The sequence below is a fragment of the Cicer arietinum genome, chromosome 4, assembly GCF_000331145.2.
Source record: "Cicer arietinum cultivar CDC Frontier isolate Library 1 chromosome 4, Cicar.CDCFrontier_v2.0, whole genome shotgun sequence".
Lineage (NCBI taxonomy): Eukaryota > Viridiplantae > Streptophyta > Magnoliopsida > Fabales > Fabaceae > Cicer > Cicer arietinum.
This window is the reverse complement of record NC_021163.2, coordinates 61600089-61617756: the sequence shown is the minus strand read 5'-3', so window position 1 is coordinate 61617756 and position 17668 is coordinate 61600089. Positions and strand designations below refer to the sequence as shown.

The following is a 17668-nucleotide window of genomic DNA, read 5'->3' as shown; positions in this document are numbered from 1 at the left end:
AGCAGGAATAAGAGTACCAGGAGCACCCATCATATCAATAATGTATTCACTGCATCAGTACAATAAAATTTAAAAAAACTTAAAATTGTTCCAACATTAACACAAGATCAGCACAGTTTGTCTAATTAGAAGGCCGTTTGCCAAATTATAAAAGGGTTTACACGGGATGGGTCGGGTTGTTTTTGGCCAAATCCGATACCCGAACCGATCAATTTTATTTGGGTTGGGTTGAGCTCTTAACCCATGATTTTTCTATCAAACCCGAACCAAACCAACCCGATTATGAGCGGGGTTAGGTTGGGTTCGCAGGTAACAGAATTTTTTACTTTATTTAAAAAATTGTAATTAAATTTAAATATTTGAACATCTAAAAAATAATAAAACTATATCACAACATATCATTCAATACTTAAAATACATCCACAAACACAACAAAACACTTAAATTAATTAAATTAGCAACAAATTCTCAAACATAGTCCAACAACTAAATTTTTACTATATATCAATAGTAAATAAATAAATAAAAATATATATGCCACATCAATAGGTTGGATTCGCAGATTCATGGGTTCAAAATGTTAAATCCGCTACCCGAAGCGAATATATTTTTAAATATTTGAACATCTAAAAAATAATAAAATTATACCGCAACATATCATTCAATACTTAAAATACATCCACAAACACAACAAAACACTTAAATTAATTAAATTAGCAACAAATTCTCAAACATAGTCCAACAACTAAATTTTGACTATATATCAATAGTAAATAAATAAATAAAAATATATATGCCACGTTAGTGTGTTAGGTTCGCGGATTCATGGGTTCAAAACGTTAAATCTGCTACCCAAATCGAATATATATGGGGGTTGGTTTGGGTGACCAGTTTGCGGGTTTACCCGTACCCATGAACACCGCTTGAAATATAATAGCAGCATAATTCTAAATGATATAAGATAAACTGTTGGTGGTCCAATTTCTTCAAAAGAAGAGTACTCAAATAGATCAACTAAAATTTATACGAGCATCAAAGTAAGTATAAATTACAATTAATGAACTCCAGCAATCTATACATTAGTTGAGTAAAAAGAACTATCCATTAGTCTGCAATAAATTAAATGATTGTTCCCATACGGTCTAAATCACATTTACCATAAGAATAAGATCCCATGCTTAACAAATTTATATACTCGTTAACTTCATAAAGGTGGACGAATTATCTGTCTCAAAGGACAGGAAGAGTTTTGCAAAGCATCAGAAATACAAAATGGAAAATGTGAAATATTGCTTTTGGAATCTCTGCCTCTGGAGTATGGACTATCATGACGACTTAGTACAGTAAGGAGTTTTTGACTCAACAGAATACATTCCAACTGTCATCACTGATCACTCATCAATTACGCAAGAGGCTAATTTAAAGTGACCATTGAATTAAACTTCTTTAAAATACCATAAGATAAATACCTTCCATCATCAGCTTTAATCAAATTCACAGCCCCATCATCTGTTCCTGTGTAATAGCTCCCTTTTACAAGCATGCAAGGAATATTAATCCTATCAGCAAGTACCTAAGCATCAGAAGGATGAAATAGCTTCAGTCGAAATCAAATAAATTAACTTTGAAATTGAAGGTAACATATAAGTAAATGCTTTCTGCTAGAGATAAAGGAAGTTCATTTTAGTTGTGTATACTGCTTGTTTAATAGAGTGTGAACTCTGCCATTGGACAAATGATAAGCACTACCAACTACCAATATATATACCATGCACAGACGGTGCACAATTGAACAGAACAAATTAAATGGGTCACAAAACTCAACAATTAAACGTATTCCACATACAACAGGACGATGTCCAAAAATTGAACAAAAGCAATTGTCTCAACTCTGAAGTGTCTGAATTGTATATGTAAATATGTAAGTTCTCTTTAATCAATTAAAATTGCGAAAATCATACCTTAAAAAGTAGGGCTCGGTGACGCGAAAGTCCAACATCTAGACGGCCAAGAGGAAGGACGACAGTTCTTAAAGAATCTCGCAATTCACGACTCCTCAAAGCCCACCTTTTCATGATTATATCGGCACTAGCAACTGGTCCACCCATTCTATTAACAACAACATCAGCAAGTTTCTGGATTAAGCCGCTCAAAAACAGTCCTAGTTCCGAAACTGAACATTCTTCAAACAATGCACAGGCTTTTTCCTCAAGCTGACTTAGCTCAACATCAAAAACGCGGTTCACCGAGATTACTTCATAATCAACATTTCGTGAGGTGGGCACAGTATGCAGATCCACCAACAATGGCATCTTTCCCCGTTCAATTAAACTTGAGGTGATCCCATAAACATCATAAAACCCATCCATCACTTTCTCATCATAAGCAATGACATTGTAATTCTGCCAGAGATAAAAACACAGTCTGCTTCAAAAAAACACATTTCCAATATAATTATAACTACCAATTTTTCACTTTTGCCAAATAATAAAACACACCATCACCAACATTTATCAAGTTCAAATGTCCATAAACAGCAAGAAGCCAGACTTAATTACACATCCAAAAACAGATACAAACTAAATCCATTTTTACATTCAACTATAGTCTTCATTTCATCACTTTAACAACTATAAACTAACAACACAATTTTTTTATACAAACATCTATTTATATTTTATCATCTTGCCATAATCACGTTTCAAGAAAAAATATTATGACATGGCAAGACAGTGTGAAATAACCTTCCATCATATATCATTCAGGAGTTTAATAACTACACACTAACAATACAAAAAGTTCTACCCCTCCATCTAACTATATTTCACCATCTTGCCACAATCAAGTTTAAAGAAGAAGTGTAATGACGTGGCAAGACAAGACAATGTGAAATATGATTGGATGTACACTAAAAAAAAATTACACTGTCGGCATTCATTTATTAACCTCCATTTTTTTAGGTTCCTGTCTCCTTAGAAATCAAGGGCACAGTACTACGAGCCTATAGACCACATCATGTATTGTTCAACTAAAGTCCTATAATTCGCAGTATCCAAATTCAGTCATAAGAAAAAGAGTTTAATAGAGATACACTATCAGCGACATCCAATGAGAACCTATTATATTGCCACATCAACCTAATTTACCCCAATAGTGCATAACCCCTTTTCTCTAAGAAAAGTTCGAAAGTATATTTATAATTCCAACATTAAAGGAACTAACTAAGCACTAATAATGAAAAGCTACAAAATGCCCAATTCAGAAACATTGCCCTAAACAAGAAACAAACATATGTCATATGATACATGAGTTTATTACCCCTAACTCCAATTGTACTTCTAAATTATAATTAACAGTAATTAATAACAATAATATAAATTATAATTAATAGTAATTAATAACAATAATGATAATAATTGATAATAGTACCCAATAACGAAGTGATTGAAACTGAACGAGAGCAGGAGTATCGGTGAGAGAAGCAGAATAACCAAGGCTGATCTGTTTAGCAGCATCGATCTGAGCGGATTCATCAGCATCATGAGGATCGGAATCAGAAGCGCTAATTGCAAGAGCCAATTGAACCTGAAACTCTTCTTCCTGCAAAAGATTGAAGTCGACGACACCACGGTCGGTGTCGTTTCGTGAATTGTGAACGACGGTAGGAGAAGGAGAAGGAGAAGGAGAGGGGGAAGGAGACGGAGATGTAGAAGGAAGAACGGAAGAAGAAGAAGGAGTAGGAGTAGTTGTGTGAGAGTGAGAAAGTGGTAATGCTGCGTTAGGATTATGATTGTGATTATTGATTGTAGTAGCGCCACCACCGATGTGAAGCTTTCGCAGTAGATGTTTCATTTTGGGCATGGCAGTTGAAGGAATAGGAGCATCAAACACGGTTGTTGGAATTGAAATCGATCAAACGCGATTCTTACAATTTTCGCTTAAATTAACCGCTCAATTCCTTTCATCAATTCATTCCCTCCAATCTTCCCCAAATTTTCTTTCTGCTTTTTTTCCCCTTTCTTAGTTCTACTGTTTCTCTTCTCTCTCTTTTCCAAATTATTAATTAAATTAAATTATTCACGCGTTGCAATTTCCGCTTTCTGTTTTTTTTCTCTCTCTCTCTCTCTCCCTGATTTAAAAATATTGCCATCTAATAATTTACTTTTTTAATAAGTGACTTTTTTTATTATTAATAAAAGTTCAACTTAGTTAATTCAAATTTATTATAATATTGTACCAATTTTTTATAATTAATTTGACTTATAAAATATTAAATTTTAATGGATATGTACAAACAATATAAAACAATTAAAAATATTATTATTTTGTATTACAATAATAATTTCAAGATTTCAAAATAACAGTTATTGATTAATAATATAAAATAATTCTTACATTTGTAATATAATAAATAAAAAATTATTCATTTTCTAACATATATAGGGTAGGTGAAGATGATTCAATTTCCTTTTTTTTAACATTTCTTTTATGTAATCTTTTGTTCAACATTTTAAAATAAATGTTGTCGAAGAAAAATATTTTAGAATGGAGTTTATCTTTTTTATTTATCAATCGTTTGTTTTATTTTTTTTTATACGAGATAAATGTTTTACTCATCTAATTATTTTGAAAAAATCTAATAACTCTATTTAACTATTTCACATAATAAAATAAATTATAAATGAAAGAGAGAGACAAAAAAATATTTCTAAATTATCTATAAATGCAAAATGAAAATAGTTACTTGGGAGTCTTTGTTAAAAAAATAGTTAATTAGGAGTAATACATTTCATTTTAATTATTTTTTATGTATAATTAAAAATAATTAATATTATAGTAAAAATTAAGATATTAAAAAAAAAAGGCATTCATTACAAAAAAATTAAATATTAAATATAACTATTTTTTAATAAAAATTGAAACTGTAATTACTATATTCTAAGAATAGATCCATTCATAAATTCAATCCACTCCGTTCATAAAATACTTTAAATATATTAATACAATTTGAAAAGTTATAAGAATATTTTTAATAACTAAGAAAAGGAATATTTTTAAAATAAACTTAACTATAAAATTCGTCTTTCTTGCTGTTTCCTCTTTTATCATTTTCAATCAAATAAAATATATTTAATTAAACTTATTCATTTTATGCTGTCATCATCCGACTTTGCTTGTCGAGTATTAAAATCTATTTTGTCTCCCGTAATCAAACACTGCATTAAAAGGTTTTTTTTATTCATCACTGCATTAAAGGTTAATATAAATCTCCAACAACTCATATTGATCAGACTTGAACTCACGGTATATTTGATTTCAGACGAAATTAAATTTAGGCAAAATCATATTTTTTTTTTTTTTTATAGAAGATATGATAAATTTTATCTTAACTCGGACAATTGTAATATTCGGATTCGAATTTAATATAAGATGTTTAACTTAACATTTTCTTCTCTTGTCAGTTGAGCTATGAATTATAGACCGACATATGTTTCTTTTAACATCAACTAATTTTCTGTTTATAATTTTTAAATTTATTTTATCTCGATTTGATTATTTAAATTACATTATGTTTACACATTAGTTATTTATTTTAATTTCGATAACAATTAATTGAATTAAAAACTTATGATAATTTGAAAGTCTGCTAAATGTTGCAAGAATACATCTCTCGTACCGATCTTTGAGAAAATATTTATCAAATCTTATAAATAGTTTATATTTCTTGATTTTCTCTACAAAAGTTTAAACACATGTATAGTTGTCTTAAAAACAAGATAATAAATATATATTTACAGAATATCAATATATTTAATTTCTTCATATGCAAAGTAGCTTGAACAATCAACTCATTGCGATATTCAATTATATCATAACATTTTATAACAATAATTTGAAAAAAATTTCAAACTTAATAGACTACATGTGTATTTAATATATATTTTAAAGGTCAATGGTGCAAATGAATGCAACTTAAATGATTGAATAAGGAAAAAATAAAATTAAATAACCTAAACAAAAATTGAGTTAAACTTAAATGACTAAAAGTGTATTTTTATTTTAAATTTAAAGACGGATTTTAATATATTTACATGTATTTGTATTTGAGTAGAATTGATTCGACTCTCAAATTAATTGTAATTTGAAATTAGAATTAAGAGGTTTTGTGTCTAGTCGCTTTTTATCTTCATGTCTACAGTATTTTTGGTTAAAGAAAAATTAAATAAATTTAAATAGATATTTAAATCAATGCACCTACAAGAGTTCAAACAATATATTGACAACCTTACATGTGAATAGTTTGTGTTTTAGAGTGAAATCGGGCGAAAAAGATTAATCACCGACTTGAAAGGAATATTTTTCGAAAAGAAAAAACGAATGAATTGAAGATCAAAAATTTAAATTCACTTAAAATAAAGTATATAGATTTAAAATAATTGTAATTAAAGATGCATGAAGGTAAATAGTTTGTATAAAAAATTTGCACGTAGAGATAAACTTACAAAAGACTGTATTGAAATGTAGAACAAATGTAAATGTAAATTATTTGAAAGATAAAGTTCTACAACTTGAATTCGTCTCGGTTTAGGAGTAAACTTCAAAAATTAAATATATAACTCTTATTTTTTATTGAAAACTATTAATTATTAGATAAAGTAAAATAAATCATTGTCACTTCCATGATCGATAGTGTTCGTTGCATTTATTTTTTGTGGAACTATCAAATGTTCGCCATAGATCAACACACATTTGGTTTTTACTGCTCTCGAGACTTACATCCGTTGAATACCCATTTTATGTCAAGGCTCTCCGCTTTACCTTGACTTTTAACATTATTTACTTGCTAACACTTTTAAGTTTTATCGATAAATTTTTCAAATCTTAGAGGGATTGATGTGATACGTTGCTGATGTAATAATAAGAGATAGATAGAGGGAAAAAAATAAAGTGGAGTACATGATTTTTCATATGCAACCTGAAATTGAATCATATTGCGTACACTTTATTCATGCCAAAAAGTCTTCATACATTGCACAAGGCAATTTTTCTGTTTGCTTGATTTGTAATATTGCTTTGCTACATGCTTCATCTTGAATTGATTAATTTCACAAAATTACTATTTCATCCCATAAAATAACCTGGCCAATGATATGAAATTTAAACAAGTGCATAAAATTAAAAAATAATAATCTCTACTTTAATCAAAGGCCTAGCCTCTGAAGTTTCTCAAATGGTAGGGAATCTCATTCTACCATATATTAATACATTTATCTTGATTGTTGTATTGAGTTACACAACATAATTTGATTTTGAATTATTTTGAAGTATACAACAAAATCTTATGGAATATATTAGTCTATGGCTTACTGAGATGGTAAGCTGGAACTTATCATCATTCTCTTCATGTCTTGTTAAGTAGAGATGCAAGATTGCGAAGTTCCTCGAACGCGTGCATTGTTTCTGCATCAAATCCTCCCGCAAACTGCATTAATTAACAATTAAATAAAGATCACCTCTTACTCTATATTCACTAGTTAATAAATAATCGTGATAAGACAAAATAAAGATCAAAACTGTATTTAAGCCTTATTTATATTTAAAAACAAAAATAAAACTAGTTCTTTCTAGAAAAGGTTTTGTTCATGATTTAGCATAAGACAATTGTGAATACTAGAAAGAACTAACTAAGAAAAATTTGCATTAATCTTAAGAGAGAAGAAACATGAATTATAATTTACATTGGAGGGACCAACTTAAAAGCATGTACAAAGATTAATAAGTATATTATATAAGACAAACCTGATGGATTCTGAAAGCAAATCTCACTCCTTGGAGAACCATGTAATCCATTGCAGGATCTTTATCAAATGCTGACTTTGTTTGAACTTCCATGGCTACCCTTTTCATATACTTTTTAGCCAATTTAACTGAGCCTAGTTTTATCTACAAAAACAATAAAATAGTTGAATCCAATGTTATGACAAGATATATAAAATGCTTTAAAGAAGCAAATATCAGATAGAACATTATGCTTTTTAAAGTTTTCAGAACAGTTTTATAGGATACTAATACAATCTTTTAAAATGGATGATTGTTAATGAAGATTTATTTGCAAGCCTAATCCTTAATATATGTTATGCTATCATAGTAATGTAATGACAGTATTGTAGTCTTTTTTACACATTCATCTCATCATTCACATTATGATGTACCTTGCCGATGATTCCATTATCTAGCATCCATTCTACAGGAATTTGAAAATCCTTGCAATTTCGCATAAGCGACTCCCTCGTTCGAAGAAGAGTATAAACCGTACGTTCCATCCTACAGCGAAACACAAACATTAGTGTCTTGCAACGTGAAACTATAGAATCACAAAGCACTTTTAGAGATAATTGAGTAGCTTACTTTTCTGATAATGCAACCATTTTCTTTAGAGCAATGTCACAAGGTATCCGAGGATCGTCTTGGTATGAAGAAACTTCAGATTCCAGTTTTTTCAAATCTTGATAACCAAATGATGCTTCTCTTAATGTGTCAGCTTTTTTCTCTGGCCAATCAAAATGTTTAAGAACAGCCCTTTCATCCACCTATGCATATACAATAACATAATGAATTTACTAGCAATAATAAAATGCATGTCATTGATATTATTAACAATATTAGCTACCTATTATAATTCTGTGATGGATAGTTTGGATGTAATAGTTTAAAGTAGTAACATTAATACAGTGAATATGTACATGGAACAATTTCATGCTACAAAGATTATAAGCACAAAGCAACTTACAAGGAAGCAAAGTTCATCATCAAGCCACTTCACAAATGCCACCACATCTTCTATGTTCTGATAAACTGCATCATTCACCTCTCTAATCAATGAATTTACAAATTCTCCTTGTGTTTCAATATCTGCTTTTATCTGCATACATATAAATAAATATAATAATGGCTTCAAAATTTTGGTTTATGATTACAAATTGCAATACATTTTGGTCTATTAACTAGTACTAGGTAGCCTAAATCATCAGCTACATTGTAAACAAATTTTTTCATTAAAAAAGTTGGAATTTTATAAAGTTTGATATGTAAGGTTTAAGTCTACTCACAGCAAGTAAATGTGACGATCGGTTCTCAATTTCTCCAATCATGCTGCTACGAACATCTGCAACATCAGGAGCATCAGATAGTCCTCCATTAGAAGAATCCCTTCTAGAATCTCTCTTCATGAGTGAATGGTACAATTCCACTACTTGTGGAGCTCGTTTAACCATCGCCGTGTTACTTCTCGAAGCGAAATTCATAGGAGGAGGTGGAGGAGGTGGAGGTGGAGGAGGTTGAACTTGAACTTGAACTAAGCTTTCTTGTTTTGTTTTGCTAGAAATAGAACATGAAGAAGGTCTTGGAGGAGGATTAGGAATCCTTAATGCTCTTTTCTCCAAACAAGATTGTTGAATTGATAATGGCATTGGCACTGATTCTTTTTCCATTTCTTTTAAACATTCAAAAGAATCAAAACAATTAGATTGTCTTCTTTTACTTAATACAACAATATCTTCCTCTGAGCTATTGGAACCACTAATTGAATGTCTTCTTCTATTGCTCCCATCACAAACTGATTCAATCCAATTTTTGTCAATGATACTACTACTTGTGCACTCTACTTGTGATGATTCAATCGTTATTGGCCACTTTTTTGGCTTCTTAACTAAATTGATGAAACTATTTCCACTACTATTACCACACTTTAAGTAGCTATTGGTTTGATCAGAGAAAGAAGTAACAGAATCTCCACTACTACTCACAATAGATTGAGGACTAGATGGTTTATCAGAATCCAATGTTGTATTCTTCAATTCATTTCTTAAACATGAATTCACCCACCTCAAATAAGCAAGCTCCTCCACCTCATTTAATCTGCTTGTTTGTAAACCTTCTACTTGTTTGCTCAGGTCTTCATTCGTAACTCGGAGCAATGACGCCTCGGCTTTGAATTTGGCAACAATGTCACTCTGATTATATAATGATATTGAAGAAGAAAGGTGAATCAGCATTCAGGAAAACTAAAGTGAGAGGCAGAAGCTAAGTTATAGAAAATTGTTGGAATACTAAAAATTTAAAAGAACAAATAAAAGTAACTAACAAAACATACAATAACCTAAGCCAAATGCCAGTTTGGATTAACTGATGGTGAGTTGAAATTAGTTTCTGCATTTCTATTTTTTCAGAAACTGATTTTAACTTCTCCATAAATAACTGCAAGCTTTATAGAAGTATCTTTTAAGAGACTAATCACAAATCTAATGTAATTGAGGAGCTTTCACTTCCACAAGCTAGAAGCTGATCCAAACTGTGCTTAAGAAGCTCAAATTCTAAGTTTAAGAAGAGAAAAATGTGCAACCAAAAAAATCAATAAGAAAAAGAAGAGTGTAAACTGAAAAGAAATAATACCATAGGCTTAGTAATGAATCTAGCAGCTACATTAATAATTAATAATGAAGCACATTAAATAACTTCAATTCACTTAACTACCCCAAATAAAGTGTTACTGGTATACCCTCCTCCTCTATTCTAACCTGTATAAATTGGAATAAACCATCAATTTGGTCCCTCAAGTATATATGTTCTCCTATTAAATTCTAAACTATATGAAAATAATAAATAGTAATGTCAAGTTACTCCTTAAACTACAAAAAAAAATCCATAATATCTTTTGTCAATATATAACATCAAAGACTAATTTGATGGTTTTCATATAGTTTAGAGACTACCTTGACAGATTGCATATAACTTAAAATAAAGTGAAACTGTTTTTTATAAGCTACAAGTTGTTTTCATAAGTAATAGAATAGCTTATGAAAAATAGCCAAAAGAAATTGTGTCTGATGAAAATTGAATCAGTCAAATTGCAAAAAACTACCTCCGAAGAGTTGGCAGAACAAGACTCCATAGAAGATAATCTGCAAGTGAGGTTTCTCTTCTCCATCTGCAGCTCCTTATTCAACCTTCTCAACTCAACAACTTCAAGCTCCAAATTCTGCATATAACAACTATCCTTGTTTTCCCCTTTCACCCCTTCACACCTCCTACTCAACACAACCAATTGGTCACATAGACTAGTTTTCTCTTCTTCCAACAAAGCAACTTTCTTCACAAGCTCATCAACCTCATTCTGATTCCTCCTACACTCAACCAACTCAGCATTAAGCTTAAACTCTCTCTCCTTAGACTCTTGCAACAAGCTTCTCATATGATCCAACTCGGTGAACAAATCAGTAGAGGATTGTCTCCTATGTGTTGGAAAAGCATGTGGATGAACTTGAGAAACATTAATGGAACATGATAAATCACCCATGAGTGATCTTTTGACCCTTGATTGAACTGGAACAAAAGGGTTTTTCTGGTTAGCAGCATCCGAGGTTGTTTGTTGTTTTTTAGTCGGAAGTGTTTGTTGGTGTTTGGTTTTTTTGTCTGCTGAAAAACCTTTGACAATGTGAGCACCCCATAACCTTGGTTTTGAGTGATTGTTGTTGGGGTTGGTTGGTTTTGTTGTTTGATGCTTTGGAGGTTGGTTTTGATCCGTAAATTTTGAAGCTTTGGACTTGCTTTCTGATGGGTTGTTGCTGGCATTTTCTTCCCTCATTGTGTAAAACAAAGAGAGAGAGAGAGAGAGAGAGAGAGAGAGTAATATAGTTTTAGATTGTGTTTTTTAGAAGAAGAAAACACAAATTTTGTGTGTGTTGGTGATGAAGATGTAAGACGAAAGTAGTGACAAGTTTTTTGGATGAGGAATTTTGAAAGTTTGAAATTTGAATGTTAGAAAGAGAAGAGAGAGAGAGAGATGTGAGGAGTACGAGGCAGAGCCTGGAAACAGGGAAATGCAACGGTCGATTTTGGCTTTTTGGGGTCCCAAATTGTCATGTAATAAATACCATGAAAAAGTTTGGGTTTAGCTAACATGTGTTCAAAAGTAGAAATGTTTTGTTGAAGAAAAATAATTTACATTCTTTTTTAAAAGAGTTGGATGTACAAATTTTAAATATAATTTTTATATTTTAATATTTTAAAATGTGCTTTTGAGATATTGGTTAGTATCTGACTAAAAGCTTTGTTATTTTTTTTTCAATAAAAGTTGACCTTTCTCTTAAACAAAAGTTGAAAATTATAATCATTTTTTTTATAAACACTGGTAGTATTTTTTTAAATATATTTAGAAAAATAAATAATAGATTTAATGTATTTATTTTATGGGTAAATTTAATATATTATTTATATAAAAATATAAATAAGTTAAATAAATGATAGATTTAACTTTAATATACTATTTGATTGATTTTGCATTTAAAATTAAACTTTAATTTGTAGAGTTTTACTAAAAACGTGATTTTTACATTTATTTATTTTTCAAAAAATACAAACCACTTCAAAAAAAATAAAAACATTTCCGACAAAAGAATTCAAGATATGCTAAAAAAACATTCCCGCCTTTTATAAAAAAAAGTTTGTTCTTAATTGGACAAGATGTTTTTAATTCTTGCTGCCATGGAATTTAAACTGGAGCACCAATAAGATTGCAATTTGAAACTAGGTAAAAATAATCTTGAAAGATATGACAAAAATTCAAGATATGCTAAAGACATGCTTGGCTCACTGTTTCTGATATTACATATGCAAATTTAAGATTATGAAACTATAACATGATGCTCTATGCTATCTTTAACTCTCATACCATAATGTTTATTCCTCTGCACTCGTAGTTTCGAAAAGATCAACGTAATTGAAAAAATACTCGATAAGGTATTAAAATGATCTAGTTCCTCCTATTTATACATGTATACTCTTAACATAAATTATATTTTTTATTTTTAGTTAATATTTTTTTATCCACTATTTAAAATTTGACCACTCTTTTACAAATATGTCTTTAAATATTTTAGTTGTCAATGCCTTTTTCGTTTTTATATCAATCAATAAGAATAAGAAAGCAAACAGAACTAAGGCACAATCAACTTGGTTTCCATGGACAAATGAAACAAAAATATACTACTCGATCCCATTGCCTTTTTTTTTCAACAATAAACAATATTTAATAACTAGAACAACAAATGATACAATGGATATGCTAATAGGAGTTCTTTTCCCACCCTCACATATTCATCAAAATTAAAATTATGTATTTGAAAAAAATACAGTTTTTTTTTCTTCCGAATATGCATTTCTAGATAAGCACATGTCAACAATAAACTTAGAACCATTAAGCACATGTCAACAGTAAACACAAATAACTAAACTAAGTCAACATCTTAATCCTAACCACCAAACCAACCAATTTTTTCGATACATGATGATCAAAGACAAATGACGATCACAATCTTTAATCTCATCAAGTTAGTAATAATTTCTTTAGCTTGTGGAGATTCAGATCGACTAAAAGTGGTATGGGATATAACTATGTGCTCGAAAACTTGCGAAACGAAACAATTTAAAAATAACTGACACAACGTAAAAAGGCAAACAGATACATAAATATTATATGTTAAAAGCAAAAAAAAAAAAAAAAAATAGGCCATTTCATTGTTTATAATAGCAAAAGTAGGTAAAAAGTTTCGACATACATAATCTAATTGTAATTTGTTTTTATATAACTTCGTTAAAGTAATTTGTTTTCAGTTTTCCTTTTTTCAGTGACTGGGATCCCATCCCTTCTTTTTGCTATACCTTACAGTTGTTTTATCTGGCTTGATAACTTTAATACAACAATTTCAGAACTTATGTCAATGTATACGCCATCTGTGTGCTTAATGTACTTTGTTTTAATTTCAGGATGTAGGTAATGGCAAAGCCAAAGCCTAATAAGAAAGAATTTACATTGCAAAGTGCTATGCAAAAGTGGCAGCAAAATTAGATCTATAGACAACTATGTTATACCTTATAAAGGAAGCTGCTGGATTTCAAATGACATTGTATTTTCTTTTTCCATGAAACAAAAGTATGTAAACTCCCAGAACCCATGATATCTGGTTATTGCTCTATACACTATCTACATGAAGAATTCTCTATCACCAATAACTGATGGTTGCAATCAATACAAAAACTGCATTTCATTTCTAATGTGACAGTTGTAAAGACTACAAAGAAGTATTCAAAAACAAAATATAGGAAAGAAATCAGCAAGAAAATTCCTCTGATGTTATATGACAGTACAATAAGTGAGATAACAATGTAAGCAACCTTACAAGTCAAAATTCATCATCAATTTTGAAAAGCATTTAACAACTATCAAGTGAATTTAGTAAACACCTAAATTTAGGCATAACCCTAGTATGACAAAAACAATGTAGAAGAGGAATCAAGAAGCAAACTCCTCCTATGTCCTATGATATTACAAAATGTGATGCCACAATGTAAGCAACCTTGCAAGTGAAAATTTCGTGACCAAAATTGTAAAAGATTTAACAACTATCAAGTGAAATTAATGAAGAACTAAATTTAGGCATGACCCTCGTGTTTCCTTTTCATTCTCTTCTTGGACAGTTCCCCAGATCTATCCTCACTTCTCTCTTCAACATTTTTGTTCATCTTCTTCTTTTTCTGATCTGTCTTCACCTCTTCAGCATTTAATTTATTCTCACTCCCCGCTTCGTATCTCTTTTTCGACTTAATTTCTATATCTCGAGAAGCAACTAGCCCTCCATTTTCCCCATCAATAACACCATTGCTTATCTTTTTTTCTATCTCCTTCCCTTGTTCTTGTCCCTTCACATTCTCACTTGCGGTTTCATATTTCTTTTTCGACCTAATTTCTATCTCCTGAGGACCAACTATCCCTCCATTTTCAACCTTCAGACTGTTACTTATCTTTTTTTCAATCTCTTCCCATTGTTCTTGTTCCTTTAAAACCTCACCTTCTACATTCTTATCCTTCTTTTTCTCCTTTTTTTGTTTTTTTCCCTCCTCCATCTCTCCTTCATTTCCATGACCCAATTCAATTTCATTTTGTTCCTTCTTGGGTATTTTTCCATCACCTTCCCTATCTTCATGCTTCTTCTTTTTATCTTTCTTATGCTTCTCACTTCCACCTACAATAGAACCATTAATTTCCTCACCAAATTTAACAGCACTCTGAGTCGACTTTTCATGGCATTGACTTCCAAACTCGTTTCTGGATTTCACATCAACACTCCTAACAGAATTTCCAACAACTCTGCCACTGTCATATGTTGTATTGCTTTGGCGATTCTTCCTATGAGAGCGCGACGGTTTAAGATCCTTGTGAAGGTGGTTGAGCTCGGTGAAAGCCTCGGAAGCACGGTGGAGATATGCATTGATGACATTTGAAGCACCATTGTCAGCAGAGACAAATTTGGAGAGAATTTTGGTAGCTTTTGAAAGTGATATCTCTTTGGATGAATCACAAGTTCCAGCAACTGTTTTCATCTTCCTCACCTTTCACCTTCACACACATACACATAACTAGAATCAAAAACTAGTTAAAAACTAAACTATATTGTTAATCGCGCCACAAATTGCGGAATCGCAGTGAATATAGCTCTGCTCTGCTGGGGCGATACAGAAAAGGGTAAGGGAAATCTGAAAGAAAGAAAGAAAAGTAAAAACCTGATGGAGTCTGGCGTTTTCCGGCCAGATATGGCTTTTCCAGGAAGTGATTTGAGTTGAGCCCGTCTTAAGGTTCTTGTGCGCCCTATTTGAATCTTAAAAAATTGGGTCCCTATTAAAAAATGCAATTTTCATAACCAGAAATTAGAAGCAGAATCAAATAGTTAAAAAATGCAGAATTCAGTTCAACAACTAACAATAGCAGCATCAAATCAGAATCATATAATGCAAAATTCAAAATCTACAAAGAACATTAGATTCAACAACTAACAACTACAATTGGATTCAAAATCAATTTCAACAATTAACAACAACAAAAATTGGATTAAAAAATTACCAAAGAAAAAACGCGCGATTCGTGAGGGAAAAGATCTCGCTCGAAGTCGCCGTCGGTGTCCGGTGGAGCGCCTATTTGCCTGCTGCCGCCGTCGCAATAGGTAGGGAGACGTGACGAGAGAGAAATTAGGGTCAAGGAGAAAGCTGCACGTGAGTTTTGTATGTATTTTAAATATTTTATTTTATTTTTAGATTAATTACAATGTAAAAAATTAAATAATTTCACATTTTATTCATGTACCTTTATTTCGATAGGTTATTATAACTATGAACTAAATAAAGTGAAAATATAATTTGTGAGAATCAAAGTATAATGGTCTGAATCATGAGATAAAATGGTTGTAAATTAGTTTTTTATTTTTATAAAACTATTTATTTATTATTATAATCTATTAAATTGATATCAATTTAACCTTTAAATATAGTAATTGTAATCTAATTTAAAAGAGTCTTTCAAAAGAAATTTAATTATTAAGATACGTTGGATTGAGTTTATTTTTTTTACAAATAATATTTTTTTTATATAATATGGGATTGATATAACTAATTATATCATTTCAAAAAAATTAATATTAATTTAATATTATAAATATCTACAATAAATAAATATTTAAAATTATTTTTGATATTACTAAAATTTCCGATAATAATTTAAATCTTGTTATACAAAAGATTGTAATCAAAACTTATCTTTTTGCAAATTCTTTTTTTAAAAATCTATACGAACTTAAATTGAAACTAAATTCTAGTAGTTTTATAATTCTATCTTTTTTCTTTTTAGTGTTATAAGTATTACGGCTACTCTATGTAATTACAACATTACATACCATCACATTTAATCATCGAAACAAAATAGTTATTATATTTCCAAGATGAAAACGAGAGGCAATAATTTCACTAGTAAAGAATGTAAAGTGGTTGAAGCTATTCTTTTATTGTAAACGTCGTTCCAAAAAAAGAAGACTATGAATATAGTTTTAAAAGGTAAAAGGATTTGTGAAGAAACATATAATAACTATGTATGTTCATCAAAAATCAATTCTAATGTTGCTATGAAAATGAATATCACCCTCAAGATATAAAAATTGAATTACCTCCACATATTGCATCATGCAACTATAGTCAGGAAACCATAAGTCCTCAGTATAAAAGAATTAGATTATCTTAATTTGTTGCATTGCGCAACTATAGTAAGGAATTCATACCCTCTTCAAATAAAGCAATGGGATCATCTACCATTGTTGTAGGTGATACTAGGGTATTTGTACACCCTCTAGATAGCAACAACAATGTTACTATGAAAAATGAATATCACCCTCCAAATATACCATCAATTCAAGGCCTATCAATCAATAATATTATTGGATGTAGTAAGCCTTTTGAGAAGAATCTTCAAAAAAGTGATTTGAAGAAGAGGCAAAATAGACTGTTTTTGAACAAGAAACATGCAGAAACATATTTCTTGCCTTTTGTTGAGAGAATGTGAAGACGCTAAAAGAAGAATAGATGTCATTGTCTATAAGATGCAATGTACTACGTTCTACATGACATTCAATATTTGGGCTGAAAAATATTATGTTCTCACAGGAGGGTGGAAGAATTTCTTTGAAACGCATGAATTGCAAGCAGCTACAGATTATGTCACCGTGTGGATGTTTCGTCATTTTGAAACCGATAATTTGTATTTTGCGCTTAACGTGAGAAGATCATCCAT

The 17668-nt window shown here is 30.5% G+C and overlaps 3 protein-coding genes across 4 annotated transcripts in view; all 3 read right to left on the bottom strand.

The window, feature by feature from the left end:
• The window catches only part of LOC101507818 (probable serine/threonine-protein kinase SIS8), a 9355-nt gene extending 5281 nt beyond the window's left edge, over nt 1–4074 (bottom strand). Inside the window, 5 exon segments of the mRNA XM_012715300.3 lie at nt 1–4; nt 7–49; nt 1470–1573; nt 1962–2402; nt 3430–4074. The exon segment at nt 1–4 is cut by the window's left edge and continues 1023 nt beyond it. Coding sequence (XP_012570754.1) covers nt 1–4; nt 7–49; nt 1470–1573; nt 1962–2402; nt 3430–3861 — 1024 coding nt within the window. The 5' untranslated portion in view covers nt 3862–4074.
• A 3078-nt stretch (nt 4075–7152) lies between these two features.
• Nucleotides 7153–11881, bottom strand: LOC101507190 (protein CHUP1, chloroplastic-like). Its single transcript, XM_004498841.4, has 7 exons — nt 10922–11881; nt 9111–10013; nt 8792–8923; nt 8410–8591; nt 8214–8325; nt 7801–7944; nt 7153–7483 (listed from the first exon to the last, which is right to left on the bottom strand). The coding sequence occupies exons 1-7, from the start codon at nt 11642–11644 to the stop codon at nt 7403–7405; spliced, it is 2277 nt and encodes a 758-aa protein (XP_004498898.1). The 5' UTR covers nt 11645–11881; the 3' UTR covers nt 7153–7402.
• Nucleotides 11882–14157: 2276 nt separating this feature from the next.
• Nucleotides 14158–16114, bottom strand: LOC101506856 (uncharacterized). 2 transcript variants are annotated; one of them, XM_073366830.1, is made up of 3 exons: nt 15956–16114; nt 15619–15730; nt 14158–15474 (listed from the first exon to the last, which is right to left on the bottom strand). In XM_073366830.1, exon 3 carries the CDS (start codon nt 15436–15438, stop codon nt 14491–14493), a length of 948 nt encoding a protein of 315 aa, XP_073222931.1. In that variant the 5' UTR covers nt 15439–15474; nt 15619–15730; nt 15956–16114; the 3' UTR covers nt 14158–14490. The 2 variants fall into 2 exon arrangements, with proteins under 2 accessions (XP_073222931.1, XP_004498897.1); XM_004498840.4 differs by having other exon boundaries at nt 14158–15454.
• Nucleotides 16115–17668: the final 1554 nt, after the last annotated feature.

Bases quoted from the DNA above. Each gene is read 5' to 3' on its own strand.
- LOC101507190 (XM_004498841.4), bottom strand. From the start codon at position 11,644: ATGAGGGAAGAAAATGCCAGCAACAACCCATCAGAAAGCAAGTCCAAA. The intron at 10,014-10,921 runs GTAGTTTTTTGC...TTATATAATCAG, and splicing joins GTTCTGCCAACTCTTCGGAG to AGTGACATTGTTGCCAAATT. The intron at 8,924-9,110 runs GTGAGTAGACTT...ATATGTATGCAG, and splicing joins GATCGTCACATTTACTTGCT to ATAAAAGCAGATATTGAAAC.
- LOC101506856 (XM_073366830.1), bottom strand. From the start codon at position 15,438: ATGAAAACAGTTGCTGGAACTTGTGATTCATCCAAAGAGATATCACTT.